The sequence below is a fragment of the Mus caroli genome, unplaced genomic scaffold (assembly GCF_978045245.1).
Source record: "Mus caroli unplaced genomic scaffold, Mus_caroli_1 scaffold_7, whole genome shotgun sequence".
Taxonomy (NCBI): Eukaryota; Metazoa; Chordata; class Mammalia; order Rodentia; family Muridae; genus Mus; species Mus caroli.
The window spans coordinates 111,100,850-111,119,540 of NW_028227262.1; the positions used below are offsets into that span (position 1 = coordinate 111,100,850).

General features: G+C 45.3%; 1 protein-coding gene and 1 non-coding gene across 2 annotated transcripts in view; both read right to left on the bottom strand.

The window, feature by feature from the left end:
* The window catches only part of Luc7l2 (LUC7 like 2, pre-mRNA splicing factor), an 81,476-nt gene extending 75,070 nt beyond the window's left edge, over positions 1-6,406 (bottom strand). The window contains exons 1-2 of the mRNA XM_085840711.1: positions 6,157-6,406; positions 1,720-1,840 (exon numbers count right to left, since the gene is read on the bottom strand). Of these exons, the coding sequence (XP_085696837.1) occupies positions 1,720-1,840; positions 6,157-6,294 (259 nt within the window). The 5' untranslated portion in view covers positions 6,295-6,406. The remainder of the gene's footprint in view (positions 1-1,719; positions 1,841-6,156) is intronic.
* A 715-nt stretch (positions 6,407-7,121) lies between these two features.
* Positions 7,122-7,194, bottom strand: Trnar-ccu (transfer RNA arginine (anticodon CCU)). Its single transcript has one exon. It is a non-coding gene; the product is annotated as a tRNA-Arg (tRNA).
* Positions 7,195-18,691: the final 11,497 nt, after the last annotated feature.

Consider the following 18,691-nt stretch of genomic DNA (forward strand, 5'->3'; position numbering starts at 1 on the left):
AAGCAGGAGCTGATGCAGAGGCCATGGAGGGATGTTCTGATCTGTTCTATGCCAGTACAGATGCATAGTAAACTTAGTAATGCTGACCCAAAGCAATGGAAATGTGAGACGAGACAAAGGATGAATATGTGTATTGTATTTATAGCATTAGAATAAGAGAATAGGCTTACTGATTTTTATATTTTAAGGTATTTATATTAAGAGTTCAACATGGCCAGGCGTGGTGGCGCATGCCTGTAATCCCAGCACTTGGGAGGCAGAGGCAGGCTGATTTCTGAGTTCCAGGACAGCCTGGTCTACAAAGTGAGTTCCAGGACAACCAGAGCTACACAGAGAAACTCTGTCTCAAAAAAAAAAAAAAAAAAAAAACAACCAAACAAACGAGTTCAACATGATGGTGCTTTCATTCCAGTTACTCTGGAGGCAGAGGCAAGCAGGTCTCTGTGAGTTCAAGGTCTGCCTGCTCTATATAGCAAGTTCCAGGTCAGAACTACACAGCAAGACCCTATCTCACAAAAACAAAACAAAAACCAAAAAAAAACCTTTATTTTTAAATTATGTATATGTGGGGTGCGGGGGTTTCACATGAGTGCAATGCTTACACAGACCAGAGGTATTGGATCACTTGTAACTAGAGTTACACAAGGTGCTTGTTAGCTGCTTGACATGGGTGTTGGGAACCAACCTCAGCTCCTCTGCAAGAGTAATACACACAATCTTGACCACTAAGTCCATCTCTCCATTTATTACCAAAAACAAAAACAAAAGCCCTAAGTTTAAAAATTAAACCAAATACATTAGGGACTAGGGGGCAGGCTCACTGGATAAAGTGTGCACACATAAGGGCCTGAGTTTGAATCCCTAGCACCCACATACGTAGTCATGGCAATGCATGTTTCTAACCCCAGAGGTAGAGAACCAAGATAGACAGATCCTGAAGACTAGTTGCTAGTTAGTCACTGAACCTAAAACAGTGAGCTCCAAGTTCAGGGAGAGACACTGTCTCAAGAAATAAGGCAGAGAAGTACTTGAGAAAGACATCCCTTTGTCAATCTCTAGTCTCCACTTGAACATCATGTGTAAGATCACTGACCCATAAGAACAGCAATGAATCCAATGTAAAAAAGTTCAGCAAATTTACTCTGATTTTATTTCCCTATGTCATGGTTTGTATATTCCTGGACCAGAGAGTGGTACCATTTGGAGGTGTGGCCTTGTTGGAATAGGTGTGACCTGGTTAGAGTAGGTTTGTCACAGTGGATGTGGGCTTAAGACCCTCATGCTAGTTGCCTGGAAGTCAGTCTTCCACTAGCAGCCTTTGGACGTAGAACTCTCAGCTCTGCCTGCTCCATGCCTGCCTGGATGCTGCCATGCTCCCACCTTGATGATAATGGACTGAACCTCTGAACCTGTAAGCAAGCCTCAAGTAAATGTTTTTTATAAGACTTGCCTTGGTCATGGTGTCTGTTCACAGCAGTAAAACTCTGAGTAATATACCCTAACTACTCAGTCAACAAAACATACAGAAAAGCAAACAAAAACCAAACACTACACTTTAAAAAAGATTTAATGATAACTACATATTGTCAGAAATGGTTAAACTCTTGAATGAAGGAACATCTGAGGATTCTCTGCATCACGGCTCCCAGCCCTTCCCTCCAGGCTGACGGGGCAACTGGAGGCCCACCAAACCAGCAGACTCCTCCACTGAACGCTCACCCTTGCCATGATATTCCTGATGAAGGGCTACATGTTGCCGGATGCTACGCAAAAGGCAGAGATAGGTGGCAGCTTGGAAGTGAAGTTCGTGTTGGGCTCTACACAACTTCTCACTGGTAACCTAAAAAGAGTAATTAGCAAAGTCAGATAGCCTGTTCACACCACCTACTGTATCCACATACGCACAGAGGGAGAATTAATATGCTTTTTTCTCTACAAAGTAAACATAAAATACAAACATGCACATGTATGTATTTAATACCCCCACAGCAGCACTATAGAATTAGGAAAACTGACCTCCAGGTCTATTTGTCATATAAAGAATGCATGCTTTTCCTCCCTTTAAACAAATTAAGGTTGCTTTATGTTCTATGGCTTAAACAATGCATATATATTTTGTACATGAGTGGGTACATTAAAGAACACACTGAAATGACCACTCCATGGAGTGGTTTTTATTGTGACTGAGAGAGAGAGAACATCCAGACACATCTGGGAGAGTCCACAACAGAGAGAAAAAGAAATAGACTGGCCATGGCCAAGAGACAGCAAGAGATAGTAAATTAAAGGACTGCGTAGCTGGGAGGGAGGAGAGGGACAAGACTGAGTGAGCTGGAACAGTCCTGGGAGTTGGGGTGGGGAGGGTGGGAGGGTCCAGGATAAGGCTTTGATGTGAATAAGAACTTATGAATAGGAACTGATAGAGCCTACAGGCTAGCATGGACTCTGATGTACAACCACAGATGCAGTTCAATAGAGAGCCAAGCCCCTTCTGCCAGGAACAAGGGAATTGACTCCTTTATTGGGTAGAAAACCTGTCCCTGAGGCGCACTGGCTTTTATATAGCCTCCGGGAGTCCTACACTCAAGCTCGAGCGCACTTCTGCATATATGCCCCCCCCCCCCATCTAACACCTTTCACTCTCACTCCAAAAGTCAGAAATTTATTTTATCTAAAATATAATGGCTTTGAGCCGGGCATGGTGGTGCACGCCTTTAATCCCAGCACTCGGGAAGCAGAGGCAGGTGGATTTCTGAGTTTGAGGCCAGCCTGGTCTACAAAGTGAGTTCCAGGACAGCCAGGGCTACAGAGAGTGCTGACTGCTCTTCCAAAGGTCCGGAGTTCAAATCCCAGCAACCACATGGTAGCTCACAACCATCCTTAATGAAATCTGATGCCCTCTTCTGGAGTATCTGAGGACAGCCACAGTGTACTTACATTTAAAAAAAAAAAATGAAGATCATGTATGTATGTATACATGTATACATATGTATATGAAATAAGTATGTTTTGATATTAAACGGGTTTTTACAATTTAACTATATGGAAAATCTGAATTCTAATGACATTAAGAAGCTATAAGTCCATATCAATGTCCACAATGACTCCAGATAATGGTTGTTCTTCACAATGCTTCATTTTTAGTATTCTGTCCTTAACTATTTTGGGGTTCCAAGGTTGTGAGGAAGGAGCAGGAACATAAATTTGAGCATAATTGGGGATATGTGGATTAGTCCCTGGGCACCACTGCACACATAATTCCTTTTCTCAAGGTTAAAATTTGAAAACTAGAACATGTAATACTTAATGTACTACAGCAGCGCTCAACTGCTCTAATGAAAACATTTTAAGACAAGATCATGCTGTGTAGCCAGGACTGGTCTGTGATTCAGCCTTCTTGCCTTGGTCTTACAAATGCTGAGATTTACAGGTATGTGACACCACAGTCATTCGTGGGTCAGAGTTAGTTTATGTATGTGAAGATGACTTAGGAGAGAGTCTCACTATGTATCCTAGTCTGCCTGGAAATCACTTTGGTCCTATCTCCAAAGATCAAGATACAGTTTCTGAGACAGCTCAGTGGGTAAGGACACTTGCTGCCAGCCAGACCTGATGATGCTCAGAGTTTAATCCCTGAAACCCACACAGTAGAAAAAAAAAACAGACTCTCCTTTGTCTTCTGACCCCCACGTTTGGGACGCATGCTCCCCCATAAAGATATATAAATATATTTATTAAAAGATCAAAGTAGGGGGAAAAAAAGAGATGTCCCTGGTTGCATCTTTTCTCCCTAAGGAGTGGAAAAGATGAGCACAGAAAATGTTTAGCCCTGAACCAGAAAATGAAAAAGTATCCCCCACATTCTTATGTGCCTTCAGTAGAATACGGTTTCTCATATTTTCTCTTTCTCCCCAGTCCTGGAGGTAGAACCCAGGGCCTCAGGCATGCTAGACAAGTACTGTAGTGCTGCCTCTCACAATCAGTCTTGGTGTTTTGAGGGGTCGTTTGTGTTGTTTTGACTGGTTGGTTTTTTTAGTTTCTAGCTCTGGTTGGCCTTGAATTCAGGTATCTGCTGGCCTATGCTTCAGGGATCAACAGTGTGGATCACCATGCCTGGCCCAGCCCTAGAATTTTGAGCATGAATTTATGGTATTTTTCTGAGGAATTTCTTTTGTTGTTACTGTTTTGTTTTGTTTTGTTTTCTAGATAGGGTTTCACTATGGAGCTCTGGCTACCCTGGAATTCAACTTTAGACTAGGCTGGGCTCAAAGTCTGAGATATGACTACCATTACCTCCCAAATGTTTTTTGTGAGGAACTTCAAAACCTTTACTACAAAGTCCCTTCAAGGACAAGTACTCTCTAAGGTACAATTGCAGTCATATATACCTACCTAATTATCTTCCCCTCTTTGAAACTGTTGGGTTTGCCTTAATTATGCTTTCTTTAAATTTTTAGTTATGTTTTCTTTCCCTGTACCCTTACTTTTCCTAACCTCTATTCACTTGCCAATTCCAGATGCCTAATTATAGCCTAGTAGCCTTTCTTAAGCACCTCTTCTTCATACCACTGTTCCCTGGTTATCTATACCCTTAGCACTTATTTATGCTAAACATGATCTTATTTTTATGGCTCTTCAGGGAGACTTTTTTTTTGGTTTTTCGAGACAGGGTTTCTCTGTATAGCTCTGGCTGTCCTGGAACTCACTTTGTAGACCAGGCTGGCCTCGAACTTAGAAATCCATCTGCCTCTGCCTCCCGAGTGCTGGGATTAAAGGACATGTTCCACCAACACCTGCCACATCTTATTCTTGATATTTGGCCCTAGTTCTTTTTTTTTTTTTTTTTTTAAAGATTTATTTATTTTTATTATATGTAAGTACACTATAGCTGTCCTCAGACACTCCAGAAGAGGGAGTCAGATATCCTTACAGATGGTTGTGAGCCACCATGTGGTTGCTGGGATTTGAACTCTGGACCTTTGGAAGAGCAGTCGGGTGCTCTTACCCACTGAGCCATCTCACCAGCCCCCTGGCCCTAGTTCTTAATACACAGTACCTAACATAACTTTTTAAAAGATAAGTGAATTTTAGTTCTAAAGTTCTTTGCAATGCTCAAATTCTGCAGTTAAGATAATTGCTCAAGAACATAAGTTTCCATTCCCCTAAACTGTAGCCATGCTTGATCAAGCAGAACTGTGCAGTTAACTGTCCCCGAGCCTTCGTGTTTGCATCTGATCTTGTCCAAAAGGCAGAGAATTGAGCACTACCACATTTGGAAAATCAACCATCTTCCATTCCTTTCTAAGAGGAATATGAACTGTGGATTTCACAATGGTCCTTCCCAAGGATAGCATTCTGTATGTTTATGTTTCTTACACCAGTAAAACATGTCATGTATCCTGTCATGCAGAGTGCTAAAGAGGTGACATCTCCATAGAATATAAGATATTGCTTTCCTCAGTGGTGAAAGGCTAGTACTAAATAAAACAGTACCACTCTTCAACTCTTGAATATTCCCCACTAAATTGCCTTAAAAATTGCCCATGCCTTTAATCCCCACACTCAGGAGAAAAGGGCAATCAGATGTGAGTTCAAGGTCAATCTTGTCTAAACAGCAAATTCCAGGTCAGTCAGAGTAATGCTGAAATTCTGTATCTTCATATCCCACCAACACGCAAGCAAGCAAAAGGCACGCGCGCGAGCGGGTGCGTGCACACACACCTACACACACACCCGTCAAATCACAAAAACACCGCTTCCTATTAAAACTTTAATGTAGAAAGGGTGAGGAGAGGGGATGCTTGTACCCTTACGCCTTTAAGTCTGACGACCCCTAGGACCCACTTCACACAACGCCCGCCCCTTACCCCATTCCACACCCCATGCACCAGACAAACCAATGAAATCGTCAGAGACAGCTCCACCCCGGTGGGTGGCAGATACGAAGTCCCTAGGAAGGTGCGCCCCACGCGGCTTCTGGGCCAGTAGGGGATTTCAGACCGCAGGTAGCCGAAGGGCTGGAGTCTGTGGTGAGACCCGCAGGTGGAGGACAGGGCGACTCAGACACGTTTGTCCTGAGACCCTCTATCACCTGCCCAGACCGCCCCCTCATCTTCCCTCCCGCGACCTGGAGCCCACCAGACGCGGATGCCGTACCCGATGTGCTCGGAAAGCCTTAACGAGGTACCGGTAGGCCGCTGTGTCGCGATATGGCCGCCCGGTGGCCGCGTTCAGGTAGCGCAGCTCCCTCAGAAGGCCCCGCAGAGTGCGCGCCGGGGACCCCAGGGCCGCCATTTTTCTGTCCTTGGCGAGCCTGGTCCCTCACAGCCTCGGGCGAGGTGTTCGCCCGCCCACTCCGCCCCACAGCGCCCTCTACCGACCACCCTTGGAGGGAAACGCCGAGTGACAGGCACCTCAGGGGACCAGGAGAGCAAGGGAAGGTGCGGAATCCTCTCGGCCCTTCTGACTGCGTCACTTTGGAGTGCCGTAAGCTGATGGCCGCCGAGTCTCTGAGGAAAGGTGTCTGGCAGGAGAGTATGTGGATGTCTGGACATAGGTCACGCCAAAAAGATCTTACTGTTTCTACCAGGGATGTCAAAATTAAACGTACCGACCTCCAGCTTTATGATCCCTGCAGCCTAGGGGAAGAAAATGAGCTCATACCCTGGTATGGCAAACTGCAGCCCCTCAACCAGTAAAGCCTCACATCCACTTCTCTAGTTTTGTTTTGTTTTTCTGTTTGTTTGTTGTTGTTTTTCGAGACAGGGTTTCTCTGTGTAGCCCTGGCTGTCCTGGAACTCAGAAATCCGCCTGCCTCTGCCTCCCAAGTGCTGGGATTAAAGGCGTGCGCCACCACCGCCCGTTTTTTTTTTTTTCTTTTTCCGTTTTGTTTTTTGTTTGTTTTTTCCCCGCAGTTCTCTAGTTTTAAATTGTGGCACACGCCTTCACTGCCTGCAGAAGCAGGGATATCTCACAGCTCATAGACCATTATGGTCTGCAGTTTGTTCTAACCCAGCCAGAACTAGGTAGAGAGACCTTGTCTCTAGATACATAAAATAAACTGTAAGTTTGACTCGCAATAATCATCTAATTAGATAATGTTAAAATCGAAAAAAGTGGACCACCCCAGATGGGACTCGAACCCACAATCCCTGGCTTAGGAGGCCAATGCCTTATCCATTAGGCCACTGGGGCTTCTTCCACCGATGTCCTCGAACACCATAATCAAGTTATTTCCTGTTTCGTACGTCATCGCTTAAATTTATTGAATTTACCCTATCACAGAGAACCAAACTCAGCCTCAGTGTGAAACGGATGCCTGCTGGGAAATGTAGTTTAGATGCCAAGAGTCAACCGCTTCACCCTGCAAACAGTGGATGCCACGAAGCCGAACGGCCTCCGCTTTTGCTTACGTGTTCGTGTTTCTGTGCGTAGTAGTTCTGCGCCTGCGCAAAACTGGGCCCGGGAGACGTCAGAGCCAAACGGGCTGCGGAAACCAGTTCCTCGAGCCTCCCTCTGGTCCTATTCTTTGTCAGATTGTAACAGGAAAAGCCAAGCCCCTTCCGATTGGGCTACTTTCAGGGTTTGTCTTCGCTCTTAGCTGGTCGTTAGGGGGCGTTTAGGTAGTGGTCAGTTTCTGTTTCCGGTTACAGCGCTGAGGCCATTTCCGCAACCAAGGATGTATTAGAATGGGGTTCAGTTTTCGAATTTTCAAGTGGGCTATAAGTATAAGACGGTGCGAAATTAGTACCTACTATAGTAGAAATTAGGGATAATTGGAATTTAGGTTTGTTCCTAATTGTATACCTTAGACAAAACCACTTTGGGGCAGGGGGTGAGGAGTGAGACAGGATTTCTCCGTGTAGTCCTGGAGGTCCGAGAACTCGCTCTGTAGACCAGGCTGCCTCCCGAGTGCCAGAATTAAAGGCTTGCGCCATCACCGCCCTGTCATAAAACCTCTTTTTGAGGTGTCAGTGGCTCTTTATTTTCTAAGAAGCAGTTCAGTCTATTTAAGGTTGCCCTTGTAGACCCTACCTCATTAGCTCTTTATATGTTAACCTTCGTCTAGTTCCGGTCGCTTCTTGTTCCCCTCTGTTCAGATATCTCCTCTTTCCTCAATCCCAACAGCCTGCATATCGCCTTAGTATTACTATTTACTCTCTGGGTTTTTGACTCGCTCGGTGTACGTTAGAAGCTGTTCTAGGCCCTTAGGCTCTCTATGACAAGGTTACAGTTAGCTTTGTCATTCGTGGTGGCATGCTTAGGAGGAAGAGGAAGAAGGATCTCTGTAAATTGGAAGCCTCAAGTGAGACCCTGTCTCAAATTACATTAAAAAAAAAAAAGTTACTCCCTTCTGTTAGAACCTAGAGCAAACTCATCCACAACTATGTCTCTCTTCCCTAGCTGCTGCTCCTGGGTACCAGCCCCAAGCTAACGGACTCTTAAGTTATCAGCAGCTACCAATGACCCACTGTATGATGAAGTCACACCAACTAAACGGGGTTTCTCCTCCCAACCTCTTCACATCAAGATCACACACTATCCTCTCCCTCCCCAGCCTCTCTCTCTCTCTTGTCCCCTCCCCATCTTCTCTCTCTCTCTCTCTCTCCCTCTCCACCCTCCCCCTCTCCATCTATTCTCTGTTCCTCTTCCCTCCTACATGTCCCCAGCCCCCCCATCCCTTCTTCCTCTCTCCTTCTCTTCCTCTCTCCCCTCCTCCCCCTTTTCCTTTTCTCCAATAAACCTCCTCTATATTAAAAAAAAAAATCACACATTATCACACATTACATCCTCGGATGTAAGACTTTCTCCTCTCCCCCTAGTTACAAGCATGGACTCTTGACATGGAAGCTCACTTACCCTTCCCTCTGAAACCATAAGAAGAGATATCCACTCTGACATTTGAGCCTGAACTGCCCTTGGATTCTCTTCAATGCTGCTGACTGCTTGTTGATTTGTGGCATTAATAATTTAAATAGATTTCTTACCCCAAAGAAATTTTCTTACAGTGTCTTAAAAAGTGTCTTACCCAAAAGACAGTGTAGCCCTGTGTCTCCTTGAGCCCCAAACTACAGTAAAGTGTTCATCTCTTTCCTGGCTCCCTCTCTTTACCACATTAATATCCTGTTGTGCTTGTCTATTTTCTTCTTTCAACTTGGAGACTTGTCATCTCCCAAAACCCTGTACCTAAGAGGAAAAAAAAAAAAATGTTGTGTCAGGCCTATCATGACAGTTTAGTTTGAGGCTCCTAAAGGTGATAGACATAAAGGGGCTTCAGATTCAGAGCTTGTGGCAGCTGGGAGCTAGAGGCCAGGCCAGCAAGTAATTGGTGGTGGTAGGAAGCAGGCCCACCTAATTGGGCACACACTTGGTGGGCTCAGTGTTCTTCCCTTCTCCCTCCAGGTTTGATTTTGAACTCACTTGTAGCAGGCAGGAAGACAGCCTTCAAGACGAGCCAGGGACAGAGGTCAGAGAGTTTAGTCAGACTTCCAGAGTCAACCATAGCTGCAGGCAGAGGCAGAAGGGCATCCTGTTCCCACTTCCTGCCTCTCAGGACCCACTACTTCTGAGACTTGTAACTCCGGGCTTTGAGACCATCGGGGCCTTAGTATTTCTCTGTTCGAGATCCAGGCTAGCTTACTTCTACACTGCTGCTTTCCAGTTGCCAACTCTGTGTGGCAACCTGGTTGGCTTTTTTCCTAAAGACTTATTTATTTTTATGTCTGAGTGCTCTCTATCTGCATGTACACCTGCATGCCAGAAGAGGGCATCAGACTCCCAGTGTAAGTGCTTGGTTGCTGGGAATTGAACTTAGAACCTCTGGAAGAGCAGCCAGTGCCCATAACTGCTGAGCTGCCTGTCTCTCCAGCCCACAACAATTCACAGTTGTTAATCCATGTTTAATAAAAGCTGTACTGGCTAGGTTTGTGTGTCATCTTGACACAGGTTGGAGTTATCACAGAGAAAGGAGCTTCAGTTGAGAAAATGCTTCCATGAGATCCAGCTGTTAGGCATTTTCTCAATTAGTGATCAAGGGTGAAGGGCCCCTTGTGAGTGGGCTTGTGAGTCCCCTTGAGGACTGGAGAGATGCTCAGCGGTTAAGAGCACTGACTGCTCTTCCAAAGGTCCTGAGTTCAAATCTCAGCAACCGCATAGTGGCTCACAACCACCCTTAATGAGATCTGATGCCTTCTTCTGGTACATCTGAAGACAGCTACAGTGTACTTAGATATAGTAAATAAATCTTTTTAAAAATTAGTATTTAGTAATAGCTAACAAGTGTGCTGGCTTACACTTGTAATCTCAGCACCTTGGAGACTGAGGTAGGATTGCTGTGATTTCTGTGGCCAACCTGGGCTATAGAGCAAGACCTTGTCTCAAAACAGCAAATATTAGTAATTACTAAAGAGCTGCTATTATGGAGGACAGGGTAAACTGGGATGCCTTTTTATAGACTTGGCTCTTCACCTCACTCTGTTTGTGTCCAATCTTCTTTGTTGTCTCTGCAGATCTCAAATTCCTGCCCTCCCTCCCTCCCTCCCTTTTTTTTTTTTTTTCTTTACGAGACTTTTTTTTTTTTTTTTTTTTCTGTGCAACCCTACCTTGGCTCAGTAGACCATCCAGGCTGGCCTCTGCCCCTGCCCCCCCACCTCCACCAGGATGGAAGGCATTGGCCACCATCACCCAGCTTCAAATGCACTCAACTTTTCATCAGCTCAGTCCACAAGTTTTCAAGAAACAAACATCCTAGAGAAGCCTGGGCCCCTGACACCAGGGGCATTGTAGCATGGTGTCTCCTACCAAGGCAGAGTGAATAGAACATCCCCTTTCAGCAGATAGGAGGGTGGTCAGGGCTTGGCATGTAAATGACCCTTGTGTTTGCTTCAGAGCATGGCTCAGTCCCATCACTCACTAGATCCTGATGAGTTGCTAAGATGGTTTGTGGAGCTGCAGGGTCTTGTTGATATCTGGAATTCACTATGCTTGGAATTCTTCCTACATTCCTTCCCACTTCCCTTCTCCCTTCCTTTCTTCATTTACTTAACTTAATGTCTTTCATTGATTATTTGGAAATTTCACATAATGAACCCTGATCTCATTCACTTCCCAGTCCCCCCAGGTCCACCCCCTACCCTTATGACCTCCCCTAAAACAAAACAAAACAAAACCAAGATCAATTTGTGTTGCCCATATACTCACCAGAGCATGGTCAGAGTCCATGGGTCAGCCCTTTAAAGATAACTGGTTTCAACCAGGCATGGTGGTGCACGCCTGTAATCCCAGCACTCAGGAGGCAGAGGCAGGTGGATTTCTGAGTTCGAGACCAGCCTGGTCTACAAAGTGAGTTCCAGAACAGCCAGGGCTATACAGAGAAACCCTGTCTCTAAAAACCAAAACCAAAACCAAAACAAACCAAAACGATAAACGGTTTCTTCTCCTCCCCACCCCCACCAGAAGCCACCAACAGTGAAGATCTACATTTCAGCATCCTTATTACCTGGGGTCTGGGAACTGCAGCACAAACCACTCAGACACTGATCTCAGTCAAATGGGGATGGCTTATTGAATGCTACACCCCAAGACTGATGGATCAGGGGCATGGCTCAGACTTTATCAGGCTTTTTAAGCCTGAGATCTACACACATTGTGTCAAGTCATTCCACCAATCAGGATCTAGGAATAGGGGACTTCCTTAGGGACACGTCTTGGTTGTACACTTATCCCGATCCCATTGGTTGGGGTATTCAACTATGGCAGGGGGCTTTTACTAACATGCATGCCTTAACTTGGCAACCAGGATGCCAGTTACCCACTTACACGTCTTTTTCTGCCAAGTAGGATGTCAGTTCCCAGGGAGGTCTTGGGAACTTACACCTTACTCAACCCCTACTGAAAATGGAAGCCTTAAATCAAACAGTTTCTTATATTGATGTGTGTCTCTCTCATGCTGTGATCCATCCCAGGGGCAACTTCCAAAAGCAAACACCCAGAAAAGCTTATGCACAGGTGCAGACAGTGCTGCTGGGTGGCTGGTCCGGGTCCAAGCCTATTGTGGGTAACTATACAAAACAGTTCTGCCGACTTCTATCCTGACTGGTTTCTAGGGTCTCAGAACATTACAGAATATGTAATAACTTGGGCATGAGAGTTCCCTAGTAACAGCAGAAACACATGAGGAAGGTTTTATATAATGGCAGGCTAGCAGTACCAGGTAACAGTTACCTAGGCCTTAATGTTTTACCTAGGTCTTAACATTCTATCCAGGCCTTACTATTTTGCCTAGACTTTATTTAATACTTACCATAATTTCTAAGAGTTTCCTTCAATGTCTTCCTATCTAGGCTGTTTTTGTTTTGGGAGGTGGGGGGTGAGGGTAAAGAGAGCTTGTCACGGACGCCTTCTTTCTAGTTCTCACATTCTCAACTGTGAGTCCCTAGTGTTTCATATCCCTGCAGAAGGGGGAGCTCAGATCATAAACTTCCACATGGGTTCTGGCTACAGCATAGACCAAGGCATAGCCCCTCTGGAGCTTTGCCATTCTCTCCAGCGCTCCCAGGTCCGTTCTGCCATCTTTCCTTTCAATTTCCTAAGTCCATTTTTAAAAAGCATCTCCCTATGGACCTGTCCTTTTCTAGCTCTTCCGGGGACACTGCAAGCTCTGCAGACTCCTCTGTCGATGCCTGATCTCCCTTTGGAGTCTCTATGGGTCCTTCTCAGAAGACTCTGATCACAGTCATGCTTCAGGTTCCCATCCTCGCTGGTGATGCCTTGTTCCGGGACTTGGTTCTGTAGCTTCTCACCTGTCCCAGCAGCTCGTAGATGTTGGGGCAGACCAACAAGAGGTGCTGGATCTGGGCCCAGAAAGTAGCAGAGTTGGTCCGCCCTCGGGTCCCCCAGGGGTGCCTTCCAGAGCTGCAGGTCTTCCTTGGAATGGGTTCCTTTGCAAACAATCTACTCATAGCAACTAGGCCAATTAACCACAGATTTTCCTCTCATCTGATTTCATACCAACTTCTTCCCTAGGGCTTGAAGTTTGTAAGCTTCAATTTTCAAAACCTACTTTTAATCCATATTAAAATTTCTTAAATGCTTTAACCTCCCTTCTAGTCTACCTCCCACCAGAGGTAGTGAAAAAGAAAGGTTATTAAGGGGGGCTGGTGAGATGACTCAGCAGGTAAGAGCACCGGCCTGCTCTTCCAAAGGTCCTTAGTTCAAAGCCCAGCAACCACATGGTGGCTCACAACCATCCGTAACAAGATCTGACGCCCTCTTCTGGAGTGTCTGAAGACAGCTACAGTGTACTTAGATATAATCAATAAATAAATCTTAAAATTAAAAAAAAAGAAAGGTTATTAGGATATGGGAGGTGGGGTGGGAAGTAAACCTGTTTAGAAATTTTTCTTTGAAGCAAATCCCATCTGCGTTGTCAGGAACTCAGCAGTTCAGTTCACAGAAGTCAGCAGCAGCAGCAGCAGCAGCTCTATCTACTGGCAAACACTTCATGAATATACCAGCAGTCCAATTCAGTAGTGTCGGGATCACAAACACGAATCAGCAGCGGTGGTACGACCTAGCAGAAACAGCCAGGCCTCTGCTGAATTGGCACAAGCCAGCAGGAACAATTATGCCAGGAGAAGTCCTTTGCCATGCCTCTCTCTCAACGAAGTGAAGATCAGCAGTGGAAATGAGACCAAGAAATGTTGCAAAGCTAGATATGCCAGCCTCTTTTGACTGTTCACTGAGTCCTATTAATACTCCCTCTAAACATCACACAGTGTGGGTCTTGCTTCATCAAGTCTTGCCTCAGCACATGAGTCTGGGTTGTTTTTTTTTTGGGGTTTTTTTTTTTTTTTTTTTTTTTTTTTGGTTTTTCGAGACAGGATTTCTCTCTGTGTAGCCCTGGCTGTCCTGGAACTCACTCACTCTGTAGACCAGGCTGGCCTTGAACTCAGAAATCCTCCTGCCTCTGCCTCCCGAGTGCTGGGATTAAAGGCTCCACATGAGTCTGTCTTATGAAAACTCCATGTGAGTCTGTATCAGGTAACGTCACTTTGCCAATCAGCCAGAGTCCTTAGAAGTGGCAAGAAGCTGCCAGAACACCAATGCAAGCTTTTTGGCATGGTTCGCTCTATGGCATCACCCAAACAGAGCTCAACATTATTGAAGAATCTGTCATCACTAGGCCTTTCACCTGTCTGCTTTAGCAAACCATCCTTTCACCCGTGTCTGCTTCAGGAAAACGCTCCTCCACATGTCTGCCCCAGCAAACACCATCTGACACAACTGACTCTACAAAGAACCCCTAAGTTTCCACTTCATTTATTTTTGCCATTTACTGCTGTTAAAAATTCCCAAGTTAGAGGCAGGTGGATTTCTGAGTTCGAGGCCAGTCTGGTCTACAGAGTGAGTTCCAGGACAGCCAGGGATACACAGAGAAACTCTGTCTCTAAAAACTCAAAAAAAAATCTCAAATTACTTAAGTGCACAGTCTCTTAGTTGGAACGGCCGCCTTTCTGATTTTTTAGTTAGTTCTCAGTCCTGTAATTCTGAGCCTGGTTCATCCTTGCTGTGAGGCATACTTTATCTTTGTATTTCCCCTGGACTCCGTCTCAGCCCAGCTAGACTACTTGTATTTCAGCTCTGTCACCTTTTTTTTTTTTTTTTTTTTTAAAGATTTACTTATTACTTGTAAGTACACTGTAGTTATCTTCAGACACTCCAGAAGAGGGCATCAGATTTCGTTACGGATGGTTGTGAGCCACCATGTGGTTGCTGGGATTTGAATTTGGGACCTTCGGAAGAGCAGTCGGCGCTCTTAACCACTGAGCCATCTCGTCGCCAGCCCCTGCTCTTTCACCTTCTAATTGAGCTCATATACAACTATACAGTCCCAGGCCTTCCCACTGTGATAGCTCTTCTGTACCAGGTCCCTTTCACATTGTGCTGGCTTTTGCTGTGACTACTTGAACATGAATATAGAATAATCTCTCCTTGTCACACATAACAAATTAATCCTATCAACCTCCAGTTCATAGTATGTAATTTTAAAAGGGAAATATGTGGGAAGATTACAGAAAATTCTATCAGTTTCCTCTCTCTCTCTCTCTCTCTCTCTCTCTCTCTCTCTGGGTATGTGTATCACTATGTAGACCAGACAGGCCTTGAACTCAGAGAGATCTGCCTGTCTCTGCCTTCCAATTGCCTAGAGTAAAGGTGAAAGGTGCACACATTCTTACATACTCTCCTTAGACAGTGTTTGGTTTGAATTTGAAACGTCCCACATAAGTTCACATTGTTTGAACACTTCCCCGGCTGGTGGCAGTGTTGACTGTGCAACCATCTTATATCCCTAGCATAGCACAGGCCAATGAGCTCAAAACCCACCATTAAAAATCAAGCAGAAAACATCGGCAAATTTTCCTACCTCTTCCAAGAGTCTGATTTTTCTTGTTGTTGTTTGTTTTTTTGAGACAGGGTTTCTCTGTAGCCCTGGCTGTCCTGGAACTCACTTTGTAGACCAGGCTGGCCTCGAACTCAGAAATCTGCCTGATTCTGCCTCCCAAGTGCTGGGATTAAAGGCGTGAGCCACCAAGCCCAGCTGTTCGATTCTTTGCAGTTCGTTCTCTTCTGTGGCGTGTGCATCTCTATGTGCACTTGTCTTTGGGTGTGTGTGTAAGTGGAGCTGGAAGTTAAAGTCTGTCAAGTAAATTACTTTCTCCCTTACTGTTTTGGGACTGGGTTTCTCACTAAACCTGGAGTTACTTGGTTCAGACAGAAGGTGGCCAGCGAGCTTCAGGGATTCTGTAACCTCTCCACTACCTTCCAGCCAGGGGTTAGAGACACATGCTTGGAGCTGGGGATCCAAACGCAGTTGTCTCCTGCTGCACATCAAGCCTCTCCCAACTGAGTGCCCCCAGCTTTGGCTCATATTAAAGTCATCAAGAATGTGTTCCTTGTCTTGTCAGAACTGTATTTTTTAAAAAGTGCCTGATCTTTTTTCTGGTTCTTTTCTTTCCTTATTTTCTGGGTCTTTGCAATATGGAGACTGAAGCTAGGGCCTTAGTTAGATTCCCTGGAGCTGAAGTTAAGGTGGCTGTGAGCAGCCTTATATGGGTGGTAGGAACTCAACCCTCATCCTCTGTAAGAGAGGCAGGCAGTCTTAATCACCCAGCCCCCTCTTTTTTTTTTTTTTTTTTTTTTTTAAGACAGTGGTTCGCTAAGTTCTCCAGGCAGGTCTAGAAATCTGAACCTTCCTGCCTTAGCCTCCCAAGTAGCTTGGATTACAGGTTTTGACACTAGGCCTAGTTAAGTGCCATTTCCATGTTAGTAACCAGATAAAAACAGTCACTATCACAACTCTGGGGGTTTTGGTGGTGGTAGGCTTTTGGTTTTTTAAGGATTCATTTTGTTTCTTTTCTTTTATTGGATATTTTCTTTATTTACATGTCAAATGTTATCCCCTTTCCAGGTCCCCCCCCCAAAAAAAACCCCTCCCTATCTCATCCCCCCTCCCCCTGCTTCTATGAGGGTGCTCTCCCACCCACGTCCCCACCCTGGTATTCCCCTACACTGGGACATCGAGCCTTCATAGGACCAAGGGCTTCTTCTCCCATTGATGCCAGACAAGGCCATCCTCTGCTACATATGTGGTTGGAGCCATGGGTACTCTTTGGTTGGTGGTTTAGTCCCTGGGAGCTCTGGGGAGTCTGGCTGGTTGATATTGTTGTTCTTCCTATGGGGTTGCAAACTCCTTCAGCTCCTTCAGTTCTTTCTCTAACTCCATTTATTTTATGTGAGTTACTGTTGCTTTCTTCAGACATACTTTAAGAGGGCTTTGGGTCCTATTACAGATGGTTGTGAACCACCATATGGTTGCTGGGATTTGAACTCAGGACCTCTGGAAGAGCAGTCAGTGCTCTTAACTACTGAGCCATCTCTCCAGCCCTGGCAGTTTTGTTTTTTAGACTTCTCACTTTAGACAGTCTGGCCTGGAACTCAAGGCAATCTTTCTGCTTCAGTCTTTTTTTTTTTTTTTTTTTAAAGATTTATTTATTTATTATATGTAAGTACACTGTAGCTGTCTTCAGACACTCCAGAAGAGGGAGCCAGATCTCATTACGGATGGTTGTGAGCCACCATGTGGTTGCTGGGATTTGAACTCTGGACCTTCGGAAGTCGGGTGCTCTTACCCACTGAGCCATCTCACCAGCCCTGCTTCAGTCTTCTAAATGCTGGGGTTACTAGTGTGAGGCACAGCATACAAGCCAGAAATTACCTATTCTAGAAAGACTAGAAATCAAGCTTAGAAGATACATGCCCAGTATCTTGATGACAGACTGTGGATCTGAGCCAATGAAAACATTCTAGGCACATAGTCATTGCAGCTTACTATGCTGACACAGGGCACTGGTCACCTGCAGCATTAGGTGGGGTATTCTATTGCAGTGATAAAACACTGTGACCAAAATCAACCTGGGGAGGAAAGGGTCTATTTCATCTCACAGGTTATCATCCAGGAAAGTTAGGACAGGAATCTGCAGGTAGGAGCTGTGGCAAAAGCCATCAAAGAACCAGCAGCCCATGGTGGTACCACTCACAGTGACGTGAGCCCTCCCACACCAGTCATCGGTCATGAAAATGCACTGGCAACCTGTCTTCTGGAGGCATTGTTTCAGTTGAGTCTCTCCTTGAAGATAGCTCTGTGTCAAGTTGATATAAAGCTAGCCCACACACCTGCCAAACACTTAAGGACAATGGCTGAAGCTGGCTTCTCTCAGAATCGTTGCTACCCTAAAGTCACACCCTTTGCTGGGTTGCTCTGACTTGGATCGTGTGTTCAAGTCTTGTTTGGGGGGAGGGGGAGAGGAGATCAATTTTATCATTTGATCAATTTTATGAAGCACCTGTTATGCGTCCTGTTTCTCTTCTAGTGCTTGGGAAACAAAAGCAAGTGAAGTAGTTAACTGCTATACTCAGAAGCTGCTCTACCTAGCAATATGTAAAACATGAGCAATTTGTGGAGATAAAGCCGGGCTGCTGGGATCTGGGCCTTGGTAAGTTGTTCAGGGACTTTACTGACAATGCAGTACTGAGCAGAGCCAATCCCTCCCTGTGGGAAGCACTACTCTGCATGATGCTTTCAGACATGTATGTGTGTCAAGGACAAAGTCCGCACATTTTGAAATTGCTTCTTTTGAAATTATATAGTCACATTTCCCCCTTCACGTCTTTCCCTCCAAATCCTCCCATGTACCCCTCCTAGCTCTCAAACTCATGGCTTTTATTTATTTATTTATTTATTTAACAGACAAGACTTTCTCTGTGAAGTTTTAGCTGTCCTGGAACTCACTCTCTAAACCAACCAAGAGACCTGCCTGCCTCTGCCTCCCCAGTTTAGGATCCCTTTTTCATTACTGATTTGTCTGTCTGTCTGTGTATTCTAATGTTGCTTGTATGTTTTCAGAGCTGACCATTTAATATTGGATAACCAACTGGTGTGCCCCTCCCTCTGCGCTTTCCTGGGGGTCCTGTAGTTCTCTGTAGAGGGTTGGAACCTTGTGGTCTCCCCTCCAGCCCACTTCGGCGTGTTTCATGTAGCTCAGCTCATGTTTAGGCTGTCCTGTTGGCAAAGCTTTACAGGTATAGCTTCTGGCATTAGAGGAGACATGGTCACCCAGTCTAGCTCCTTCCT